Genomic DNA, 24189 nt, shown 5'->3' with positions numbered 1-24189 from the left:
CAATCAGTGTTTAGCGCTATGTAAATAACCCACCATTGTTATGTGAAGGTTAGTTGTCCGCAAATATTAACATATTGCGGATTCCTTGTGGCCTTTACGATGCCCCCACAGCTAAGAAGCACCGTTTAACACGACACTGGTTCATCTAGCCCAGTGGTCTTCAAACTTTTTTATTCCGCGCCCCCCCAGTGAAGAAAAACAATTTGCCGGGCCACCCCTCAAAATATTTCACAATTATTTTATTTAACTGCCAATATTTAAATATTAAACATTGCAGCTAGGTTCTGTCACTGTTTTAGAAATGCAAACAAATACATGATTTCCAAACATACTATTCCGGAGAGGCAGGCCTTAATAATGTGCAAAGGATCCAGTGTGGTTATTCAATATGGCAGTGTGGGTCTTGGAGCAAATGTGAAGTCCCTTTCCCTTTTGACACCTTCTCCCAGCCAGGATTTAAATGACAAAGGATGTGAATGATGGCCCATTACAGACGTGCTTACTGCTGCTCATTTTTTTTAGGCTGAAAACAAAAGCATAATGTTTCTTTTGGCCAGAGCCTGGCGCCTCCCCCCCCTGAGATCATTCGAGGCCCCCCCAGTTTGAAGACCACTGATTCTAGCCGCACCGCCTCTGAAGAAAGGATTCCAAACAAAAATGCGAACAGTTGCATGTTTTTGATGTGCACAATTCCTGGCATCCCCTCTGCCTGTGAGAAAGGCAGACCCGACACCCTACCTGTCTTTATTTAAACAGCCCGGTGTGTTTTCTCCCCTTCATTCTCCCGTGAATTAAAGATAACCTGACAATTCCGTCAGGCAGCGCAGCCAGACGACAACGCCCAAGCAAACCAGAAGCACAGCGAGAAAAAACGCCATAAAAAGAGAAGCTTTGCACAAAAAGCTATTCTACTCACTGAGCAGTCTGTGGATTTCTGTTTGTGACTGCCATTTTTTTTGTACACAAATATTTAGCGGTTCCTTATGCGCGCGAATGATGGTGGGTTTCTTTGAAGACAGTCTTTGCAAGACACAGAATATAAACCTCTTTAAAAGATTGTGGTCTTGAACCTTCATGACGCCGGCGACGTGGAGTGCCCCTCCTATGTCTTGTGACAGCAATGGTATTTTAAATCTACCAAGTGTTAAAAACGGAAAATAAAGTGGGTATGCGGCATGTTCAGCAGGCTTCTTCCGGTTCCACATAAGCACAGATTTTAGAACGATTGGTAAAATCGCACACTAGTCTCGAGGGGAATGAATGCTTGGGTCTGTAGAGAACTCTGTAGTATGAGACCGTTTTAAACACAATGTGTGGCGATGCTGGGAAGAAGCAAATACATGAGAGGTTCATGTGAATTAAAAAAACGCACCCTAGCCAAAATAATGTGAGGCATTCTAGGCGCAGCCCAGGAGGTGTCTAAAGGCTGCCAGTAACTTGAATAATGAAAATCGAAAAATCACCAGGTTACTTGAAATTTCAGCATTGTGTAAGATGTCATGGTATCAACCCAGCGATACCAAAGGGGATGATGGACGGAGTGTTTGAGCAAATCAAACACTCACCCCCAGTCAACTGATCTGGGTTTAATCCATCGTCATTCTTTAGCTCACTCCACCACCCCAGTTCAGACAGGGGCTCTCCGTCCATCATCCCCTTTGGTATCACCATGGTATCAACCCAGGCGCATTTGTACAGGGTGGAACACTTCAGCAGTATTGGGGTGGGGGCAGGTTTGCTGAAAGATGCAACTTTCTACAGAGAAGGTTAGAGAACGCAAACAAATAGAGAAAGGTCGGTGATGCGGCAGAATAGCTGATTTTACCGAAGCACCCCCGGCTTAAACGGAGTCTCCCCAGAGAAAGTTTCCTTTCTTACACTTTCGTCAAGGGGCATACAGTCAAGGGTCGCAGGGAGAGAGAAAATGAATTAATAGCACAGGTAATAATCCGAGGTGTCACGAAAATACAGGCGACACGGGCGGTTTTGTTATCTAGCAATTTGTCTCCCTTTTGTTGAGGCACACTCACAGAAAGTGTTCGCCTTGTGGGAGGGACCCATGGCCTCCCCCCAGTGTCCCTTTCCTTCCTCCGCCCCCCCCCCAACCACTTTGTCTCCTGCACTTTAATGACTCCCCAGGCTCAACCAAGTCGGTGATTTGGACGGGCGCACTTACAGCACCAGCCTTGCAAAAAAAAAAAAAACACAAAAAAAAACAAGCATTGGCATAGCCAATAGGTCTCGTCTTTGGTACCTTATAAGTGTTTCGGTATCCAGCACAATATCCTTGGTGCAACAACATTAACTGTTGCATGGCTAAACACGTATAATGTCCCAAAGGCGAGACCTATTGGCTGTGTCAATACTTGTTTTACTTTAGCCTTGTAATCAGTCTCTTGAGACACTTTAATACCTCCACATTAGGGTAAGATGATCTTTACATTACGAGTGGTTTTGAGATGAAGAGAAAAGAATCACGGGCAGAAACAAGCAGCAACTTCTGTAAGGGTGGTGAGATGAATGATGAAGGTCACGTGAAGGTGTGTACAATCACACTTGTTTCATGGTTTAGGTGGTTAGTTGTAAATAGCATCACCACCTTACACGAGTTAAAGCCTTAGGTGAGCTTGACACCTTTAAGGCCATGTTACGATTGTGATAACCACAGAACATAATCACACTATAGCATCCATCCCGAATGGCATGTAAGGGTGACATAGGTGCAGCCTTAATGGGATAAGTATGCGCCTAACAATTCCCATATATGTTTCCTTGACAGATGGATATGAAACATTACGGAACAGGATGAGAGAGAAGTGATCTACTTACCTTTTCATATGAGTGCAGCTACCTGTCCTCTACTAACAAAATATAGGAGATTCCTACATAACACCAGGGAGGGAAACATTTTTGCCCTGAAGAAAGTCCAGGACCCACAAGTGCGAATTTTTGAGGACTGAAACATGTCGGCACTAGGGTCATACGACCATTAATTCCTTGCAACCCCCATTTTTCCATTGAATATCCCCTACGATTCCGCGACTAAAGGGATACCTGGAGCCATAGGAAGATTTTTAATCTTTAAACCCCCTGGCCATTTTTTAGTTCTCGCCTGGCGATAGCTCATTTGCTGCTCTCACCATGGGAGTGCCTTGTGCGATCGATTCTTACAAAGATTTTTTTTTATAAACTTTTTTTTCCAGTTTTGACATACAGGAGTTAGAAAATCATTACATTGCAGACCCCAAACCGCCCCCTCATACGGTAAGGTCAGGTCTGCCAGCAGACCCCAGGTGTCTTGTCTCCCCATATGAGGCGTAATAGTAGTGTACGCAGCTGTGAAAAAAAGTCTATATTATTAAAAAGGTAAAGAAATCGGGGTAGAACCACCATTTCAATTATGGTAACTCTCCCAGCCATTGATCGCGGATATCGTAGACATTTCACTATCTGGGATTCAAGGGAATTTACCGCCCTAACCGTAGTTAAGTCTAATCATGGTGGTAGTATCGAGCTGGACATAAACACCAAGATTTTTAGCCGTGTCACTGCACCACTCAAGCGGAAACTCACAAGTCCAGGCAGTCATGCTAGCAGTTAGCGGAAAAATAACCGACTTATGTCAGTTGATGCTGAGCCCAGAAAACTTGCCAAACCGAATAATTTCCAAGATCAAGGGTTCCAGATTAATATGGGGCATCGTAACATATAAAATAGTGTCATCCGCATATAGCGAAGCTAAAAGGGGGCCAGTACGAAATTGGAGGCAAAGGTGCAAGTGCTTCTCCTGAAAATGGAGCACCAGAGGGTCCATGTCCAGAATAAAAAGCAGTGGGGACAAAGGACACCCCTGCCTCGTACCACGAGATAAAGTGAAAAGGTCGGATAGAGTGCTGTTCAGGCGCAATCTAGCGGTTGTACTGGTATACAAAAGAGCCACTGTGGAGACAAAGCATTCCATCATACCCATACGTCGCATGACGGACAGGAAAAAAGGCCACTCGAGGGAGTCGAATGCCTTTTCCGCATCCAGGAGGTCGGCGGCAGCCGGCGTGGCAGGATCGATCCTGTGCAATACAGTGTATAAAGTCCTCAGATTAAGTGATGGAGATCTATGTGGCACGAATCCAGACTGCGCTGGTGAAATTATGGATTCCATTAATAAAGACAATCGTATCGCTATTACCTTGGCCAATATTTTATAATCTAGGTTCAATAATGACAATGGTCTGTAGGAGCTACACAGTTTAGGGTCTTGGCTTGGGAAGGAGAATAATGACCGCTTCTCTGAATGTTGGGGGGGAAGGATGACCCCTTCAGCACCTCCGCATAAACCTCCACCAACCGCAGAACGAAGATGTCCTTCTATGCTTTATAGAAATCGGCCCAAAAGCCGTCAAGACCGGGAGCCGAAGAGCCCTGCAATGCATCGATGGCCTCTACTATGCTCTCTGGGGAGTTGGGAACCGAAAAAAATTCCTGCATGTATCGTTCTAAATAGACCTGTGCGATCTCCGCCAAGTAGTCTCCCTGGTCTCGCTGATCCCCAGTGATTCTGGAAGTATATAACGTTTTGTAATATGAAAGGAAATAGTCACAGATATCCGGGGTAGAGTATAATGGGGCGTAATTCGGACCAGTAATTTCCGTGACGTAAGCGGAATCTCGTGGGGGGCGTAGAGTGTGCGCTAATACTTTACCGGGTCTTTCACCTTCGCCATATCGTCGCGCCACATGTTTATTGAGGAACATTAACTCCCGCTCTGCTGCATCCCAAATTTCAAGCAGCAAGGCCAAGTGTTTTGCCTCTCCTGTACTGGAGACCGCAGCAAGGAGCTCTCCGTCCAAAACGGCAGTATCGTTTCCAATGCGACTCAAAGTGGAGCGGAGATCTTGTAGGACTCCAGCGTGTTTAGCAATGCAGATTCCTCTAATATATGCCTTGAACCCTTCCCAGAGACCGCCCAGGTGTCCACCACCCGTTGTGAATGTCAAAGTCCTCAATCGCCTGTCTGACTTTCTCATTAAAAATCTGATCTAGCAGCGCGCTTCCGGGAAACCGCCATTGTCTTTCGTAACCCACTGGCCTGGGGATATTCAATTGGAGCACAATTGGAGAATGATCCGAAAGTGTACGTGGGAGAGTAAGTATACCACCCAGCCAGCCACCCCCGGGGAAACTAATCAAGAATCTATCCTTGTCCAGGTGTTATGGAACCCTGAAAAGTGTGTGAATTCCGGAAGATGCGAGTGCAGTTTGTGTTCAATGTCAATCAAAGAAAAATTAGTACATATGTCTTTGAGGGCTTGCCGGGCACGGGCTTCGTATCCGGGGAAGTGGAAGTGCTGTCCTTGGATGGGTCTAACAACAAATTGAAATCACCCCCTATGATCAATAGCCCGGGATCAAGTGTCAGGAGCCGTACCAGCAGCTCATGGAAAAAGGCTGGGGAGTCTACATTAGGGCTATACATCCCGACCAGTGACATCTTGTGACCCATCAGTGAACAAGTTACGATCAGGGATCTGCCCTCAGCATCAATCACGGTTTTGTGTAGTGCAAAAGGGATTCTTTTATGTGTGAAGATTGCAACCCCCCCCCCCAGAGCATAGCGACTGTAATTGGAGAAAAATCGATGGGGGGCCCAGCTTGCCGCAACAGGAGTATGGTCGGAATCAGACAGATGTGTTTCCTGCATGATCACAATGTCAATGTTATGTCTGACAATATAGTTGAGGAATTGCCTACCCTTTCTAGTCTAGTATTATTCAGCCCTCTAACATTCCATGACATCAAAGAAAGCCCGGAAGGGCCGGGCTGATTTCCTAGCTTAGCCATTGATAAACCGACACATCCAACGCATCGCAATGCATGCCTATATCATGCGGTAACTTAGCAACTTGATCAATAACTCTGCAAAAGCCATTGAAACTGTGCAAGAGGCACACCCCCACCTTTACTAGCCGAATGCATGTGCAATGAAATCAGCAACATAACTGTAGAAGACAAAGGAGCACAATGCGAAACTAAAACACTAAACAAAGATACTGCGGTATTCACCATAGGGCATGGCAACGCCACGCCGGTCAGGCAATAGGAAATATAATATTATCACTTAGAAGAAAAATGTACGTATGAACTAATCATAACAGAACACAATGAGAAACGTACAAATTAGTTAACCAGTCCCGGGTTGGGAGAAGAGCTAAACGCAGTTCTGTGAACCCCCCTGTGGCGGGGAGGCAGAGTGGGGCACACCAGTCGTCCCAGAACATTTCTTCTTATATTCCTGGCAAAACGCCTGTGCCTCCGGAGTGTCAAACACACGAAATCGCCACCCACATCCACCCTTAATCTCGCCGGATACAGCATGACGTATTTGAGACCCAAGTTACTCAAAGCTGCCTTGACCCCCTGGTATTTACGCCTCGCCTCTTGAACCATGATGGTAAAGTCAGGTAAAAAAGCCAATTTGTTCCCCTGCCACTGGACCTCCCCCTTGTCACGAGCGGAGCGGAGGACGGCATCTCTGTCCCTGAAATTCATGAGCCTGGCAATGATGGGTTGCGGAAGAAGGACCTGTCGAGGACGGGGGCCCGATGACCTATGGGCACGCTCAACCACGAAGCCTTGCGTAAATGTTTCCCAGCCGAACAATTCTGACAGTAATTGTTCCACGAAAGTGTCCATAGGTCCAGTAGCGGTCGTCTCCAGAATTCCAATGATTCGGATATTATTTCGGCACCTGCAAGCCTTTAAATCTTCGTTCTTGATAGCTGCGTCTTTGAGGATCTTCTCCATCCTATCTAGCCGCTTCAAGGAGGTTGATGCACCAGCCTCTATATCAGACACTCTCACCTCCACGACATCCAGCTGCCGATCATGTACCTGAAGAACAAGTTACTTACCTTCGGTAATGCTTTTTCTGGTAGATACAATATCTGCCTGTGGATTCCTCACCTTGTGAATATCCCCTTGCGTCAGCAACATTCGTAAATTCTTTTCGTAGCCTTGCGTCGACGTGGACTTGGACGTCATAGAGACACAGCCTCGCACGCGACTCCGCTGACGTCACCGACGCCTATAATAGGCCCACGCCGGCGTGATGACATCAGTTCCGCCCCTTTTTTCCGTGCCTTCGAGGCCCACGGACGGACCACTGACAGTAGAAATATACACAGTACATAAAGTCAAAATAACACACACAGTGTGAAGCAAATGCAGGAAAGCAATTGAAACAACTCCTTGACAATAAAATTCATATACAATACAAAACAGTAAACCAGGTATAGAAGAGTGGACAACGGGGAGGCGGGTGGGTCAGTGAGGAATCCACAGGCAGATATTGTATCTACCAGAAAAAGCGTTACCGAGGGTAAGTAACTTGTTCTTCTGATGGATACATCTGCCGTGTGGATTCCTCACCTTGTGAATAGAGTCCCACAGCAGTCCCCACTCCCGGAGGAGGGAGTCCATTCTTCTAAACCAGTAAATCCTGGAGGACAGAACGCGCAAAGTGGTCATCCTTCCTTACTTCGGAATCCAAGCAGTAATGCTTCGCGAAAGTGGAGGGAAGACCAAGTTGCCGCCCTACAAATGTCCTCTACAGGTACACCCCTAGACAAAGCTGAGGTAGACGATTTAGCTCTAGTAGAATGAGCCTTATACCCTCAGGAGGCTCCTTACCGGCCAAAGAGTAGCAGATCTTAATACAGAGGACGATCCATCTTGACAAAGTTCTCTGATGGACCGCTCTTCCTCTCTTGCAGCCAGCAAACCCAATGAAGAGCTGGTCATCCAAACGACAGTCTTTAGACCTGTCCAAGTAAAAGGACACCACCCTCTTGGGGTCCAGACGGTGTAAGCTCTCCTCCTCCTTGGAAGGGTGAGGGGGAGGATAAAAGGTAGGGAGGGTAATGGATTGACCAAGGTGGAAAGGAGTCACCACCTTAGGGAGAAAAGCAGCCCTGGTCCTAAGAACCAAACGATCAACATGAATGGACAGGAATGGGGGCTTGGAACTAAAAGCTTGAAGCTCACTTACCCTCCTTGCTGAGGTTATTGGAACGAGGAAGACTGTCTTAAGAGTCAAAAGCCTCATAGGACATTTATGAAGAGGCTCAAAGGGAGCACCCATCAAAAAGGTCAAGACAAGATTTAAGTCCCACTGAGGCACAATGAAAGGAGTAGGAGGGAACTTATTTGTGAGGCCCTTTAAAAACCTAAGAACAGGAGACTTAAAAAGAGAAGGCTGGTCAGGCATGCAGAGAAATGCCAACAGCGCAGAAAGATAGCCCTTAACTGTGGCAACAGCAAGCCCTTGCTGCGCCAGAGAAAGAACGAACTGAAGAACATCAGACAAATGAGCTCTCAAAGGGTCAATAGATTTCCCCCCACACCAAGAGACAAACTTTGACCATCTGTATGAATAAACGGTCTTAGTAGAGTCACGCCCGGCTGACAAGATGACATCAACCACGTCAGGCAGGAGTGAAAAGGAATTCAGGTTGCCCCGTTCAATCTCCAGGCATGAAGGTGTAAGGTCTGGAGGTGGGGGTGTAGAACCTGCCCCTCCATCTGAGAGAGGTCTGCCCTGAGAGGGAGACGGAGCGGCGGGTGAGAGGAGAGGTGGAGAAGATGGGTGTACCACACCCTTCTTGGCCAATCCGGGGCGATCAATATAACTTGGGCCCGGTCTTGGGGAATCTTCCTCAGAACCCGAGGAATCAAGGGTATGGGAGGAAACGCGTAAAGGAGTTGTCTTCCCCAACTCAACTGAAATGCGTCTCCCAAGGCTCCCTGCATCGGATACTGGAGACTGCAGGAAGACGGGCAGTGAGCATTCTCGAGAGTGGCAAACAGGTCCACCCGAGGAGCTCCCCACATCTGAAAGATGTCGTGAACAACCTCCGGATGGAGCCTCCACTCGTGGTCGGCCAAGAACTGCCGACTTAGAGTGTCCGCACGAATGTTCAGAACTCAGGCCAGATGATTTGCTATCAGCCAAATCTGACGGTTCTGAACCCAGGACCAGAGACGCAGAGCCTCCCTGTAGAGACACTGCGACCCTACTCCCCCCTGCTTGTTGATGTACCACATCGCGGTTGTGTTGTCCGTCAGGACCTGAATGGACAGACTGCGAAGGGAAGGGAGGAAGGCCTTGAGCGCCAAACGTATCGCCCGCAATTCTAAAAAGTTGATATGAAGCAACCTTTCCTCTGGAGACCAAAGACCCTTGACCTCCAGATCCCCCAGATGAGCACCCCACCCAAGAGTGGATGCATCCGTTATCAATGTGGCCACCGGAGGAGGAAGATGAAAAGGCTTCCCCTGTGACAGGTTGCCTTCCACGCCCCACCAAGACAGATTTGCCGCAGCTTCTCTGGAGATCCTCACTGACTCCCTGAGATCTCCGTTGTGTTGATACCACTGCCTGCGGAGGCACCACTGGAGCGCCCTTATGTGCCAGCGTGCATGGTTGACCAACAGAATGCAGGAAGCTATCAGACCGAGAAGGTGAAGGACCTTCAGGACTGGACGACCGCTCCATTGTAGAATAAAGGAATCATTTCCTGTATGTCGCGAATTCTTTGAGGTGGAGGGAATGCACGACATACAGTTGTGTCCAGCACAGCACCTATGAACAGGTTGCGCTGGGAGGGCACCAGGTGAGACTTGGGTACATTTATTGAAAAACCCAACGAGTACAACAACTGAGTTGTCTCCTGCAGATGCTGGAGCACTTTCTCTGACGACTCTGCCTTGATCAGCTAGTCGTCAAGATAGGGGAATACTGGAATCCTCGACCTTCTGAGATGTGCTGCCACCACTGCCATCACCTTGGTGAAGACTCGAGGCGCAGTAGTAAGTCCAAAAGGAAGGACCGCAAACTGATAGTGTTGCAATCCCACCGTAAAACAGAGATGCTTCCTGTGCGACTTCAGGATTGGGATATGGAAGTACGCATCCTGCAAGTCGAGCGACACCATCCAGTCTTCTTCTAGCAGCGCTTGAAGAACCTGAGCAAGGGTGAGCATCTTGAATTTCTCCTGTTTCAGATAGAGATTCAAGACCCTGAGATCCAGAATCGGACGAAGTCTGCCATCCTTTTTGGGAATCAGGAAATACCGGGAGTAGCATCCCTGATCCCTTTCTTGCTCTGGGACCACCTCTATCGCACCCTTTCTTAACAGAGTCAGCACTTCCTCCTGCAGAAGTAACAGATGTTCCTCAATGCAATAACCTTGACAAAGCGGGTAATTGGGAGGGAATTCCCGAAAGGTAAGGGCATACCCATTTTCTACAAGATTGAGAACCCAAAGATCTGATGTAACCGATTCCCAATCTTGTAGAAAACGGGTAAGCCGACCATCCACCGGACCCGCATGATTCTGAATGGCGGATCTAGGGCTGCTTTTCTGAGGCTGGAGGGTTTGAGGAAGTGGAGGAGGAGGAGACTTGTCGCCCACGAGGACGTGCCCTTTGCTTTCCTCTGTAGGACCTGCACACAGAATTTTGCTGTTGCTGCTGTTGCTGACCTTGTCGGCAATTCCGAAAGGAGCGACCAAAACCCCTGAATCTCCTGTTGGAGGAAGAGCCTCTGACCTGGAGACCCAAAGATCTAGCAGTCGCCCTACTGTCTTTAAATCTCTCCAGGGCCGTATCTGCTTTCTTCCCAAAGAGACCAGATCCCATCAAACGGAAGATCCAACAAAGTCGCCTGAACATCCGCTGAAAAGTCCGAGGATTTCAGCCAAGCCGACCTCCTAGTGGCGACAGCCATGCCCATAATATGAGCCACCGAGTCCACAGTGTCCAGACCACTCTGTATCACTTGGCGAGCCGCCGCCTGTGCATCCGAAATAACCTCCTCAAAATCCTTCCTGCTGGCTTCAGGAACCTTAGGAGCTAGAGTTTGCAAAGAATCCATAAGGGCATGCACATACCTTCCCATCAGACAAGTGGCATTAGTTGACTTCAACGCCATGCTCGCAGAAAAGAAGGTCTTTTTAGCAACCTGATCCTGCTTCTTTGCCTCCTTTTCACCAGGAACCTGGGGAAAGGCACTCACATTCTTTTTGGAGCAGGCCGCTTGAATGACTGGACTCTCTGGTGATGGATGAGACGTCAAAAAGGCAGGGTCTTCAGGTGCAACCCTGTACCTTCTAGCCACACTCTTAGACACCGCAGGAGCCGACAGCGGTTTCTTCCACACCTCTAAAATGGGCTCCGTTAAGGCGTCATTAAACGGAAGCAACGGTTCCACCACAGAACTAGGAGAATGCAAAACCTCAGTGAGAAGATTGGACTTAAACTCCACCGTAGGCAAAGTCAATTGCAAAAGTTCTGCAGCCTTCCTCATCACCACATGATAAGGCTGGACATCCTTAGAAGGTGCACCAGAGCCTGAAGATAACTCCCATTCTGGAGAGAAATCCAGGCTCCCAGCCTCAGCCAGATCCTCAAAACAGTACTCATCCAATTCACCTTCCTCTAAATCAGGATGTGACTCCATATACATCCTTTCTTCATAAAGGCGCTGTGCTTCCCTTCTGGACCTCTCCTTCACACGCTTCGTAGCCGGATCCACAACGACTACGACGGAGTCAGGAACGACGTCAGCAACGAACCCGAAGGCTCAGCGGGATGCTCTCGAGGATGCTCAGGAGCAGGCGATACCGGAACCGGCGTCAACGACTTCGGCGGAGCCGGAAACGGCCAATGCGGCATCGGAGCCGGCATATAAGGCATAAATGGAGCAGGAGGATAGGACTGAGGGACTCCAAGATTGAAAGCCAGAGGACCCATGAGACCCGAAGGTGCGCCAGAGGGGTACCATGCCCTTGAAAAGACGCCATACATAGCGTTCAAAAACGCCGATGGGTCCTGGCCTGGGGTTGGAAAGGGTGGCTGTAAACCCCCAGGCTGGTCTTGAGGAGGGATTGGATTCGGCTCTTCGGCAGGCGTAGAACCCACATCCACCTGAACCTCTTATTCATCTCGGGCCGGGGACGGCGGCGGAGACGGATTCGAAGCCGGAGTCGGGGACTGCACCCGCGACTCCGAAGGCGAGGCCTCACCTTCTGGTTCTGAGACTTCCAGTGTAACCACCGTAGAACGCACCTTCTTCGGTGACCTCGACCCCGACTCCTTACCGGAATGACATCGGGACTCATGCCTCCTCTTAGGTTTCCTTTTCGACTTCGAAGCATGGTCTGTAGCGGACCTCGAAGACGACCCCTCTCGAGATCTGGATCTGGACTTCGATCTCGACCTCGACCGTGCCCTTCGAGAACGAGACCTCGAAGATCTTCCTTTTCCAGCCTTCAGCTTTGCCACCAGGAGTTTGGTCTCTCTTTCCCTCAGGGCCTTAGGGTTCATCTTCGTACATGAGGAACATCCATCGACATCGTGGTCTGAACTTAAACACCAGATGCAGTCATAGTGCGGGTCGGTAATAGACATCATTTTACCGCACTCCCTGCAGGGCTTGAAGCCGGTCTTCTTTGTTGACATCGTCGAAGAGACAGGATACAGAGAAGCAGAAATGGTAACAAAAAGGCAACAAAGTACCAGTTGGCTACTGAGATTCCCGATAACCGTTAGCGTCAATGACGTGGGAAAAAGGGAACTGATGTCATCACGCCGGCGTGGGCCTATTATAGGCGTCGGTGACGTCAGCGGAGTCGCGTGTGAGGCCGTGTCTCTATGACGTCCAAGTCCACGTCGGCGCGAGGCTACGAAAAGAATTTCCGAATGTTGCTGACGCAGGGGGATATTCACAAGGTGAGGAATCCACACGTCAGATGTATCTATCAGAATTTTAGTTCCCATGTCAGCCAGTTTCTTGACTAGGTCATCCAATCGACTATCCAATGCCTTAAAACCGGCTCTCATTTTGGCTAACATGGCCGTTGCAAGAGAGGCTGGGACCTCAGCATGGTTTGACCCCGTAGCCCCACTAGTCTGACTAGTAGGGACATCTGACGCGGGACCAGCAGTTTTATCAAACTGTAGCATTTTTTGGTTAGGGTCCTTCTTCCCCCATCTTGTAGGGAAAGGGGCTGGACGATAAGTTAGCAGCTTCGCTGATACGACGAGGCCAAAGGACGAAGAGACTACCACCGAGCACGTGGGAGTCTCCTAGCCAAGGCGCCAAGTAGCAAGATCAACACGTGGCAGCTAATACAATGCGGAGGACGCGGTGACACCGGGCCGCAAATGAAGAGAAGAGAAGTCTCCAGGAGATGATGAGGGTGAGGCAAAACATGTCCCGTGTAAGGAGCAGGGCAAAGCACCAGGGTGACCTCAGGGCCTCACAGCAGCGTGTCCTCAACGAACCGCACAAAACAAGGTGGCACGGGGAATTGCAGCCAGCCCAGATCTCCGGGCGATAGCGGGCATCCAGATCCAGATGATACGTTGGGAGCACCAGCCCCCCCCGAGGAAGGCCAAGTCTTCAGTGGTCACCAAGTTTCAGGGGAGAAACTGGGTCCCAGGGCAGCCGGCGGTCCCGGCTCTTCAGCATCGGGGTGGAGAGGTACTGGCGGTGTAATCTAGTTTGTGTATGTCACACCCAGGGCAGGCCGTCGCTCTCCTTGGTCGGTGTGTGTTCAGGAGGGACTGGAGGGGGACATGCGGGGGGAGAAGGGGGGACGTTGGAGTCAGCGCGCCCGATTAGGCCCAGCGCCACCGCAGCTCGATGTCAGAGTGCTGGTGCCTCCCCACAAGCCCACCCCTTTCCCGCCGAAACCAATACGGCAGGCCACGAGAGGGCCCGCCCACAAGGCCGCAAAGCCCGAGAGTGTACTGCAAGCAGCGGGGACCGAACGGAAGGCACAGCAGAGGGGAGCGGGGGGAGAAGGTCCCGCAGAAAGGAGCGTGTGGGAAGCGCAGGGCAGCGCTGGGCGTTCGCCCGGGTCAAACTCACCACCCCGTAGATGCGATCTTCTCCGTCGGACAAGGCCGCGCCAGCTCACCGCGCCGGCCCGTGCCACGCCAGCCCCTGTTCTCGCCGCGCCAGACAGCAGAATGGTCCCCCCATACTCCGGGAAATGTTGGAAGGTGTCTGTTACGGTGAAAATGCTCTTACATCGAGCAAATAAAGGAGTATTTAGGCCCGACTGGCGGAGCTTCAGGCAGAGGCGGCCATCTTGGTCTCCTCCGTGGCCACGCCCCCGATTCTTACAAAGCTTTACATGCATGCGCACAGATGGACAAAGATGGCTGCTCTCGCCAATCATCCAAAGCGGAACATGCATGCCAACGTACGGACAGTGGACAGTCAGACGCCATCTTGTTTGAGCCAATAGCTTTCTATTGTCATGGCAACCAAGGTTCTTATAAGAAGCTTGCATACATGCCAACCCTCCCGATTCAGGCGTGAGACTACCGATTTGGTGGCTAGTCTCCCGCCTCCCGATTCCTGTATTAAAAAACCCGATTCCATGCGGATTGCCAAATGATCGGCTTGAGATAACTTAGAGCTAGAATGAGTTCGAAAATGACCTCTGCTCTCTGCCCTTTCTCCCCCGCCTCCGAAGTTGCCAATACATTAAAACCCGAGCCCATCCTAAACCTATTGGCTGAAATGTGAGCTTTGGCAGGCCCAGGGGCGAGAACTCCGGAAAGGAATTTTGCCTGGCTACATCCTGCGTAAAAGTATTCCTCGGTGGGCTTCGGCGGGCACCAGGGATTAGTTTCCTGTGACTCGAAGTAAGCACTGACAGAAACCTGCTCCTGCAATATTGTCACACTCCCTTTGCCTGCCATAGCGTTTTTCTGTGCTCCTGACACACGTTCGGGTAAGAAAAAAAAGAAAAACAAGTGAAACCCATCAATTGTCCCTGGGAGAAAACATTTATTTCAACAAAGGTTTCTAACTCTGTGGTTCTTTGAACTTTGTAAAACTATGGAAATTGAAATGTTGATGCCAATCTCATTCACACTCTTATCTCCCTCTCCAAGAATTACCTCTGACATTAAAGCTTAACTCTTTGTCCTCAATTTTTTGGGGAGGGAATTAACTTTTTTTTTTGGTCCATTTCACAAAGTGCTTACAAAAACAGAGTTTAGAACTCTGTTTTTGTTAGCGCCAACAATGAAATGCTGATTCTCCCTAATCTCAAGGGCCTCATTTATGAGACCTTGCGCCAGTTTTGCGCTTCTGATGCATCACTTTTTGTGACGCATCGGCGGCGTAAAACATGCCTCCTGTTGCGCACTAACTACAAAGTGACGCATCTAAGCAGATGCGTCACTTTGTGAATCCCTGCGCTACATTATACCTGCGTCAGGTATAATGTATGCAGGGGGGTGGGGGGGTGTTCCCCCGCAAAAAGCCTTGTAGAAGTGACGCAGTGAAATCTATGGGATTTCACTACGTCAATTCTAGGACGCCGTTGTGTCAAAATCTTGCGCCTGCCTCACAGCAGGCGTAAGACCGACGCAGGCCCTTTCACATGGGGCTTACCCCATGTGAAAGGACGAATTGCTGGAGTTGCGTCACTTTTGTGACACACTCCAGCAATGCGCAACATTTGCTCACACAGATACGTCCGTATATCTGACGTATCTAACTCCTTGCGACCTGATGTGTCATACATTAAATATGACGCATCAGGTATGGCGCAAGGAGTGCACACTGAGAAGTGACGCATCGCTGCTTTCACGCAGCGATGCGTCATTTCTCATAAATGAGGTCCAAGATGTGGTGTTAGGGCCAGAGTTGCATACTTTGGAATTGGGACCCAGTTTCAAGTCCCAGCATTGGCTCAACATCTTGTGATTCTGGACAAATCACTTAATCTCCCATGCCAATAAACAATGAATGGTGACATTGTGTAATATAGCTGGTGCTTATGTAAGGCGCTCCAGTACCTTTGGGTCAGTTCATGATACATTAAAAATGAACAATAAGGTAAAACCAAAGCATTTGCATAAGTAAAGACAAATAGATACCTATTTAGTGGCTGATTTGTAAATTGTGGCTTCTTCGTTTAAATTGTGTGATCTTAGGCAAATACTTTATTTCACCAAAACTCTTTTTTTCTACAAGATCGCATATGAAAGCATTTTCAAATATGTGAGTTCAGAATATCAGTTAATCTGGGCAGTTGATAGGTTTTACATGACGCAAGACCTGCCTCCTATTTCATTAATGGTTTGTGCCTTAAAACTATCACTAGTAAGTATTTCTTAGTACAGTGCTGTAATGTGACGTTTTAATGTTAAAGCTTATACATAGAGAAATTCACTTTTTTGAATTTTGAAGAGATTGTCATATTTTACGTGATGTTTGTTGTATGATGTACATAGCAAACATTCTCACTGCTCAGCTCGTGCACGGGCCCTAAAAGCCAAGCCACACTCCTGGCTCAGCTCTCCCTGTTAATTTTCTGGTTCTCCCCTCTAAGAAAGCAATATCCTTTAATATCAGAGGCAGGTACCCATCTACTGGGTGGCTGAACTGCACAGTGTGCAACTAGAAAATCAGGGATCATTGCGTTGTCCTTAATTCTTGGAGGGGATGATTATAGTCTGTGACATATATCAACATGTTATTTTTGGCAGTTTTACACAGCATAAACCAAAAATAGGAGTTTGGGACTGATTTCGTTGTACTAGCACTAACTATTGTGCGGCTGCTAAAAATAAAATGCCGATTGCCTGTTGCACAGGCTCTAATCTCCTCTTTCAAGAATTAAGGACAAAGCATTAACCTTTGATGTTAAAGATAGTACCCATCTGGTAGCAGAATTGCACACAGTGAACCTGGAAAAGTAGTAGATTAATCCCAACTTCTCTGCTCAACCAAAATGTCTGAGCCATCGCTAGTGCGTGGAATACAAATCATGTCCCTTTATTTGTGGCCCAGCCATCTTCCTGTATAGCTTCAGTGATTCATCGGTACTTTGATAACTTTCACCTTCTGATTAACAGCATCCAGTAATGTGATTCTGTAGCCATTCCGTATGCACCCTTCTTCGTCGGGTATCTTTGTGTGGGATTATGAACATTCACTAATTTTGATGACAGAAGACCCAGAGCTAGATGTGTATTACACCTACCCTTTATTATATATATATATATATATGAAGAAAGTGGTATAAGAATCACAACTCGAGTTGACACACAGTCAAGAGGACCTAGAATTGCTGAGGGCCTAAAGAACCACCCAAGGTAAGTATATAGGGATCCCACGGAGAGCGTGTGCTGTGTGCGAACACAACCGCAGTCTCCGTACAATTCAATGTGTATATTAGTGCACAGTGCACTGTGCAAACAGTGCTCTAATGTGCTCTCAATAGGTTTGTGCTAATTGAGTGTCATTGAGTGGTTGTGTACAGGTGCGCCTTCATCCAAAGCAGTTTTGAATTATCTTCGGGTCTCGTTCCCACTCTAAACACTAACATACTTTGAAGTGCAGTGACTCTGCACTTCAAAGAGTGTTAGTGTTTATAGAGCGAGAACGCAGACTAGTGCAGAAAATGTTTCTCACTCTGAAGCTACAGCCCTACCATGCGTGACGCACCTCTGAGAAGCATACACACTGAGTGCCTTCACTAGACCTAGCTTAAAAAACATAACAATAGAAATGTTTCTGACGCTAGGCCCTGCTGGCACGCAGCGTGTAAATTGCTCAGAGGTGCTTGGCACAGGCAGGGCCTAGCTTCAGAAACATTTCTATCCCCATGTTTTTTGACATCCCTTTATTAATGTATACTGCACTTTCACAATTGCTTTATTAACCTTCTGGATTCTCAAATTTGCTTGAAAAGGCACCATTTACCCACTCTTTTTTTTCAAAATTCTCCTCGGGGGCTTAACCCCCGGAACCCTCCTTAAGGTGTTTAGGCTTGCAAGCTGTGCTCGCTCGCTGCAGTGCACTCCCACAGATGTTTACACCCCACAACTTTCAAATGTCACCAGTCACCACTGCCTGCAAGCTATTTTGTGTTACGCCTGACCTGTTTCGTGTTAAGCGTTATTCAGGTCTTTCCACCCGCGAATATTTCTCCCTCTTATCGAAGTTAAAATGTTGGCATGTATGAGCTTGGTCATGCTGCCTTGTTACTTTACTGCGAGAATCGGGCCTACTGAGAACCGCCGTGACGAGTGCCTCTATTAAAGAGGAGTTCTGGTGTGTGGCTTTTGGACTACAATGTTCTGCTTGTTGTAAGGCTGGTGATGCGAGCGGGCGTGTGGACTGTATTGTTGTGGTATCACCCTGCACCGGCAGCAGCAGGGCCAGTTTTTCAGATCATTGTTTTCTTGTCTCGCCCTCTGTGCATGGTGACAGCAGAGCCAGTACTAGACTGCTATTTAAACACTGCTGGGCAAGCACTTTCCCATCACATGACCCGCCGTTAGCTGTTTCGACATTCACTGCAAACCGGATCATTCAGCAGCGCCCGAAACACCATCAGTACACAGGGCTGAAGCAGGCAGAGGGCACTTGGGCAGAGGGACAGCGTGGCTGGTGGAAACCTTGCAGCGCGGCTGCCTAGCAACGCCAAAAATGACCCGCTGTTCAGTGGCCGAGGGAGCCCGGTTCATGGTGTAAACAGTATGAGACTGCTTCTCTTGTGCAGTGCGACTCACTGTCCCTGCCAGGACAGAGCGATCCCAGGCTGCATAGGGCTTGCACCTGAGCTCTGCGGCACCAACAGCGTGCGGGGAAGGACACATCTAACCATTAATACCTGTGCATCAAGGAGAGACCAGCGCCACTTGAAATCCCCCCGCGGCGCTTACAAAGGATGTTAGCGAGGCTCTTGTTTCTGAAAGCGAATGGAGCTCCCACCTACCACATTGTTCTGCAGGAGTGGAATGGGTGTGCAATGTTTGTTTTAAGCTGTCAATGAGCCCTGTGCACAAAAAGGAAACATGAACTCGGCCAATGCAGAGATCCCACGAGGAGATGCTGATATCACAATTTGACTGACAGATGGAAGTGTTTATCATTTTCCAAAAGCATATCATTCCAGTCGTTCTTAGGTGGGTTGTTTTCTGCTCAGCGACGTATGGCTGCGTTACGCTGGCTCAATTTTAAAGTGTCGTGGGCGAGTTGCTCTTCACAAACAGGGGCACATTATCCGCATAAAATGCAAAATCAGAAAAGGGCCAGGTTTGGGCTAGATCAATCAGTGCTTAATTTGAGCCGTTGGATGTAGGTAAGGCCCACAGACACTCATTTATGGAGACCGGCACATATTTTCCTCAAACTTGACCCAGAGCAAGCGAAGGAAAAAAACACAAAAGGGGAAAGAAGGAAAAAACAAAATACGTTAAAACAGTGAAATAGGGATGTAGCAGGGAGTGTCTATGGTGGATGAAGAGGTTTGAGGTGGAATCAAAACTAGGCAGCCTTGGTATTTGTCACCCCTACATTGGATAGTGCTAGCTGCGGGCCTCTGAGCTAAAATTTGGGCTCCAACACTTATGATACCTACATTTTTAAACTCCGTTTTATTTCTAAACAGTTCTTGCTAGCGAACCTGTTTACGCCCTGCTGACAGGGGCTTTAGGGTCAGGGAATCGAAGTAGGGCCATGCAGCGTTCCCTGCCTCCGACATCATGCTTGGCCTCTGGAATCCAGGCAGTGTATTTGACAAGCTCACAAGGCATCGTAAAGCACAATTTGGTAGAGCGTAAAAATAATCTAAAGGTTAAAAATGCAATAGGACCTGCCACGGACCGTGGGAACCCGCCACGGACCGAGGGAACCCGCCACGGACCGAGGGAACCCGCCACGGACCGAGGGAACCCGACACGGACCCTGGGAACCCGCCACGGACCCTGGGAACCCACCACGGACCCTGGGTACCCACCACGGACCCTGGGTACCCACCACGGACCCTGGGTACCCACCACGGACCCTGGGTACCCACCACGGACCCTGGGTACCCACCACGGACCATGGGTACCCACCACAGACCGTGGGTACCCACCACAGACCGTGGGAACCTACCACTGACCGTGGGAACCTACCACTGACCGTGGGAACCTACCACTGACCGTGGGAACCTACCACTGACCGTGGGAACCTACCACTGACCGTGGGAACCTCCAGTGAAAATGCAGGAATGGTATGTGAAAATATGCATCCTGCAAGTCAAGAGCCAAAGCATCTGAGCCGTGGACAGCATCTTGACCTTCTCCTTAAACAGGTAAAACTAGTGAACTTGTGTTCCAGAATGGGGTGCAGTACACTGACAGTCTACGGAACAAGGAAATACCAGGTGAGCAAGTACCCATGTCCAATTTTCTTATCTGAGGCCAGAAAAAAAAACCAGATCCTTCACCATAAAAGCCCAATACTGACCACAATGGGCCCAATGTTTTATGGTCCAGTTGTCTCAAGTTAATAAGGAAGTGGGCAATACCTTTCACGAGACCATGTAGATAAAGAATATTTATAAAACCTTATTTAAACACCAATGGTCAGAAATAACGCATTCCAAAGGAATATTTGCCGAATCAGATTCATCAATGTCAACAAGTGAACAACATCTGTTCAGTTGATGAGAAACACAAAAAACAAAAATATTAAGTTGGACACTGTCTGAAATGATGTGCAGTGTCAAGCCAAAAGAATGTAATGATAGAACAAGGAGAGCATTAGGATAATAAATACAATTACATACAGTCATTGAAAGGTGAAAAGGCTTTCCTCTGCTCATCATTGTAGAAACACTTATCCCAGTAGGACATTAGTTCAGTTCTAATTTCATTTATAAGGTGCTGCAGATTTTCCAGATTAAGGTCGTCTAATAGTTTCACTTCATTCTTCAACTGCAAAAGAAGGAAAAAATGAAACCGCTTCTGAGAAATTAAAATAAACACAGTAGAAAATATTTAATTTCCTTACATTTCTTGATACATTTTCAGAGGTTGGAACCAAATGCCAAAGTTGCAAATTGACAAAGTAAATATAGGAGGAAAGGACAGGGATTACATTTTTTGTAGGACAAGGCAAGAATGGTATTCTGCAGCTTCACAATACTCAAATATTCAACTTCCTAGTCTTAATATATCAAACAGTGTATTGGCCACCTTTACCAGAGAGAAAAACGTCAATTAAACGTCACACAGATTCCAGTCTGTATGCCATTTACAACTAATGTAAGTGGTGTTAAGTTCAATATAAGCAATATGATATATAAAGACACTGGATGTATATTATAGGTTTGCTTGCTTTTATTGCAGAAAATGCAGTGCTATAAAAACTACATTTCATAAGGAACATTGAAATGTATGAAATATTTCACTGATCTTGGTAAAATATTGATTTCATCATTTTAATGAGCGTTCATAAACCATCCTACAACTCGTTATCATCAGGGCTACTAGGATTGTATGGCACAAAAGATGAAATTACAAAACAGTTATTTAAATTAGGCAGCAAAAAAATAAAATAAACAACAGCCTCTGATGGCTTACATCAAATCAAGTCAGTATGTAGCGCCAGTGATGTTGCTCGGGACATTTTCATGTGGGGTCAAACAAACTGATTGAGTCTGGTGAGGGACGGATTGGGGGCGAGTAGAAAATGCATACATTTCGTTTATTCAAGTTGGTCATTAAAAAGTGCAGTTTTTGCTCTTTTTTTAACGGCATAACATCATAGCGGTTACCCATGTTAGAAAACGTCCACATTGGTGGAGACGTATGTTGAACGCAGGGGCCTTTATATACCACCTTGTTCCTTTTGACATCAGAGGACGAAATTAATGCAACTGACCTATGGTCATAGGTCAATGGCTATGTGACACTGAAGCAAATAATGTACTTCTAAAAACCAAAACAAATACTTAAAATAAAAAAGTCAGTATGTATGGTTATGCCGCAATGAGTTTGCATATGCATGCACTTGGTGTATGTGTGCTTATGTACAGTAAGATTACATGGAAGATTTTGGGTTCCATCTTGGGAGACCCAGGACGGACTGGAGGAGCAAAAGGAGGTAGAGGAATTTCACCGGACAGATTTGTGAATCACTATAGTCCATGTAGGAAGATGGGTCTTTAAATAGTGGACAAAAACGAGGTGCACTAGCTAAAAAGTCCAGGCAACCCTTATTGGTTTACAGAAGCAAAAATATTAACACTAGATGATCACTTTTGTGTTACTGTGGGCAAGACGTTTAGGCTTATCAAAGAGTAGTACTCAGCATTTGTTGTACTGAGAGGCAATAAATGACACGCATTAATAAATCAGACCACAATAATGATATTTTTATATACATTTTGATACCAAGAACTTTATTATGAAGTATGCAATGCTTCTCTTTGGGATAAAAGGCATACGTTGCATATAGTTATTTGCAATCGGTGTCTTGGGGTGTAGGATGGTAGAATCCAAGCGTGGTTACCCCAACTTTTTGCCTGGTGTCCGTGTGTTTCTGACCTAGTTTGACTGGGATCCTGCTTATCAGGACCCCAGTCACTGTGCTTTCTCCCTAAATTGACCATAAGAACTCCTGTACCTCCACAAATGGCTATTGGTGTACCATTGTAAGTCCCTAGTATATGGTACTGAGGTACCCAAGGCATATGTACACCAGGGGTCTCCCATGGGCTGTAGCATGTATTGTGACTACAGGCCTGCCATTGCAGCCTGTATTGAGTTGGTGCTTGCACCTCTCACCACAGATATGAGTTTCCTTATATCTGGTGACACTACACTTAAAACCTATAAGTCACCCCTATGGTAGGCCCTTCAGTCCTGAGGGAAGGGTGCTTGGTTAGAAGTGTAAAGGTGCCCTAGCATGAGCAGGACACCCCTAAAAAGCCTGGAGTTGATTCTCCAGGCTTTGTAAATGTGGTCTTAATACATATAGTAGACATCTGTCATTCCGAAATGTCTAACTATATAGTGGATGCACCGAACCCGGTAATGTTTGGTACCAAGCAAACACAAGGAGATGATGGACGGAGCGTTGAAACTTTTCAGACACTCACCCCCAGTCACAGCCTTGGTTGTATTCATCATCATTCTTTAGCCCACTTCGCCACCCCAGTTCAGAGACAGCTATATGCAAATCAGTCTTGACCATGTGCCTCATGGGAACAGTCCAGAACGAATTGCCAAGCCATGTCTTGGCCATGGCTTTGCTACTAAACATGTTGGAATCATACCCAAACACTGATTCCACTGTTGGAAGTATGATGCTATGTTCTGGGGGGCTCCCTTGTGGTACGCCCCTGTACTACCAGTACCAGCCTTTCTGATGGATACATCTGCCAGTGGATTCCTCACCTTGTGAATATCCCCTGCACCAGCAGCATTCGGAAATTTTTGTAGCTCTCCACGACAACGACGTCATAGTACCATCGCTTGCGACCCCGTTGACGTCACTGGAGCCATAAAGGAGCCTCGTCGGCGTGATGACATCAGTTCCCTTTTTTCCGCGCCGTCGACGCGAACTGTTTTTCTAGGACTCTCCCTAGTTTCACTTGCTACTTTGTGTTTCTGGCTGTATTCTGTGCTTCTTGTTTCCTTTCAAGGATGTCGTCGAGGAAGTCCGGTTTCAAGCCACGCAGGGAGTGCGAAGGACATATGTCCATCACTGATCCACATGAAGATTGCGTTTGGTGTCTGTTGTCGAATCAAGACGTCGAGGGATGTGCCTGCTGTAGGAAGATGAATCCAAAGGCATTGAAGTAAAGTGCTCTTCATGGCAAAGATGATGAAAGAGAAAAGAGGAAGAGGAAGGTTGAGGTCACGCTCCAGGTCGAGCTCGAAATAGACGTTGGGGCATGCTTTAAGAGCCAAGAAGCATAAAAAGAAGAAGAGGCACTCTTCGAAACGCCATTCTGATAGAGTGGCGGCGCCGAAGTGGACTTCTTCAGTCCATCGTCGCCTTAAGGACTTCGTGTCTCCTCCTCCTCCCTCGATTCCAGCTTCTCCGGTGATATCGGCTTCACCTGCAGCTTCTCCGGTTCGATCTCAGACGCCGGTTCAGTCACTGACGTCGGAACATTGTCCGGCTCCAGTAGAAGAGGTTCCTGTGTCGGATGAGCAGGCGACTCCATCGGATCCGCTGTCGCCGCCGGCTGGCCTGAACACGGTAACGCCTGCATCCGAGTCTGTCCCGGGGGCCTATCCTCCTTTTCCTATCCTGGGTCAACATCCTTCGCATTATCTAAATGCGATGTATGGAGTATTCCATAGAGCCATGTACC

The 24189-nt window shown here is 47.7% G+C and overlaps 1 protein-coding gene across 3 annotated transcripts in view; it reads right to left on the bottom strand.

Moving 5' to 3' along the window:
• The window catches only part of LOC147733582 (protein regulator of cytokinesis 1-like), a 324524-nt gene that overhangs the window by 92516 nt on the left and 207819 nt on the right, over positions 1-24189 (bottom strand). For all 3 annotated transcript variants that reach the window (XM_086958989.1, XM_086958988.1, XM_086958990.1), the window contains one exon: positions 20650-20797. In XM_086958989.1, the coding sequence (XP_086815115.1) occupies positions 20650-20797 (148 nt within the window). The remainder of the gene's footprint in view (positions 1-20649; positions 20798-24189) is intronic.

The sequence above is a fragment of the Lissotriton vulgaris genome, chromosome 2_1, assembly GCF_964263255.1.
Source record: "Lissotriton vulgaris chromosome 2_1, aLisVul1.2, whole genome shotgun sequence".
Taxonomy (NCBI): domain Eukaryota; kingdom Metazoa; phylum Chordata; class Amphibia; order Caudata; family Salamandridae; genus Lissotriton; species Lissotriton vulgaris.
Note: the sequence above shows the minus strand (reverse complement) of the source record. Positions and strands in the feature narration are given on the sequence as shown.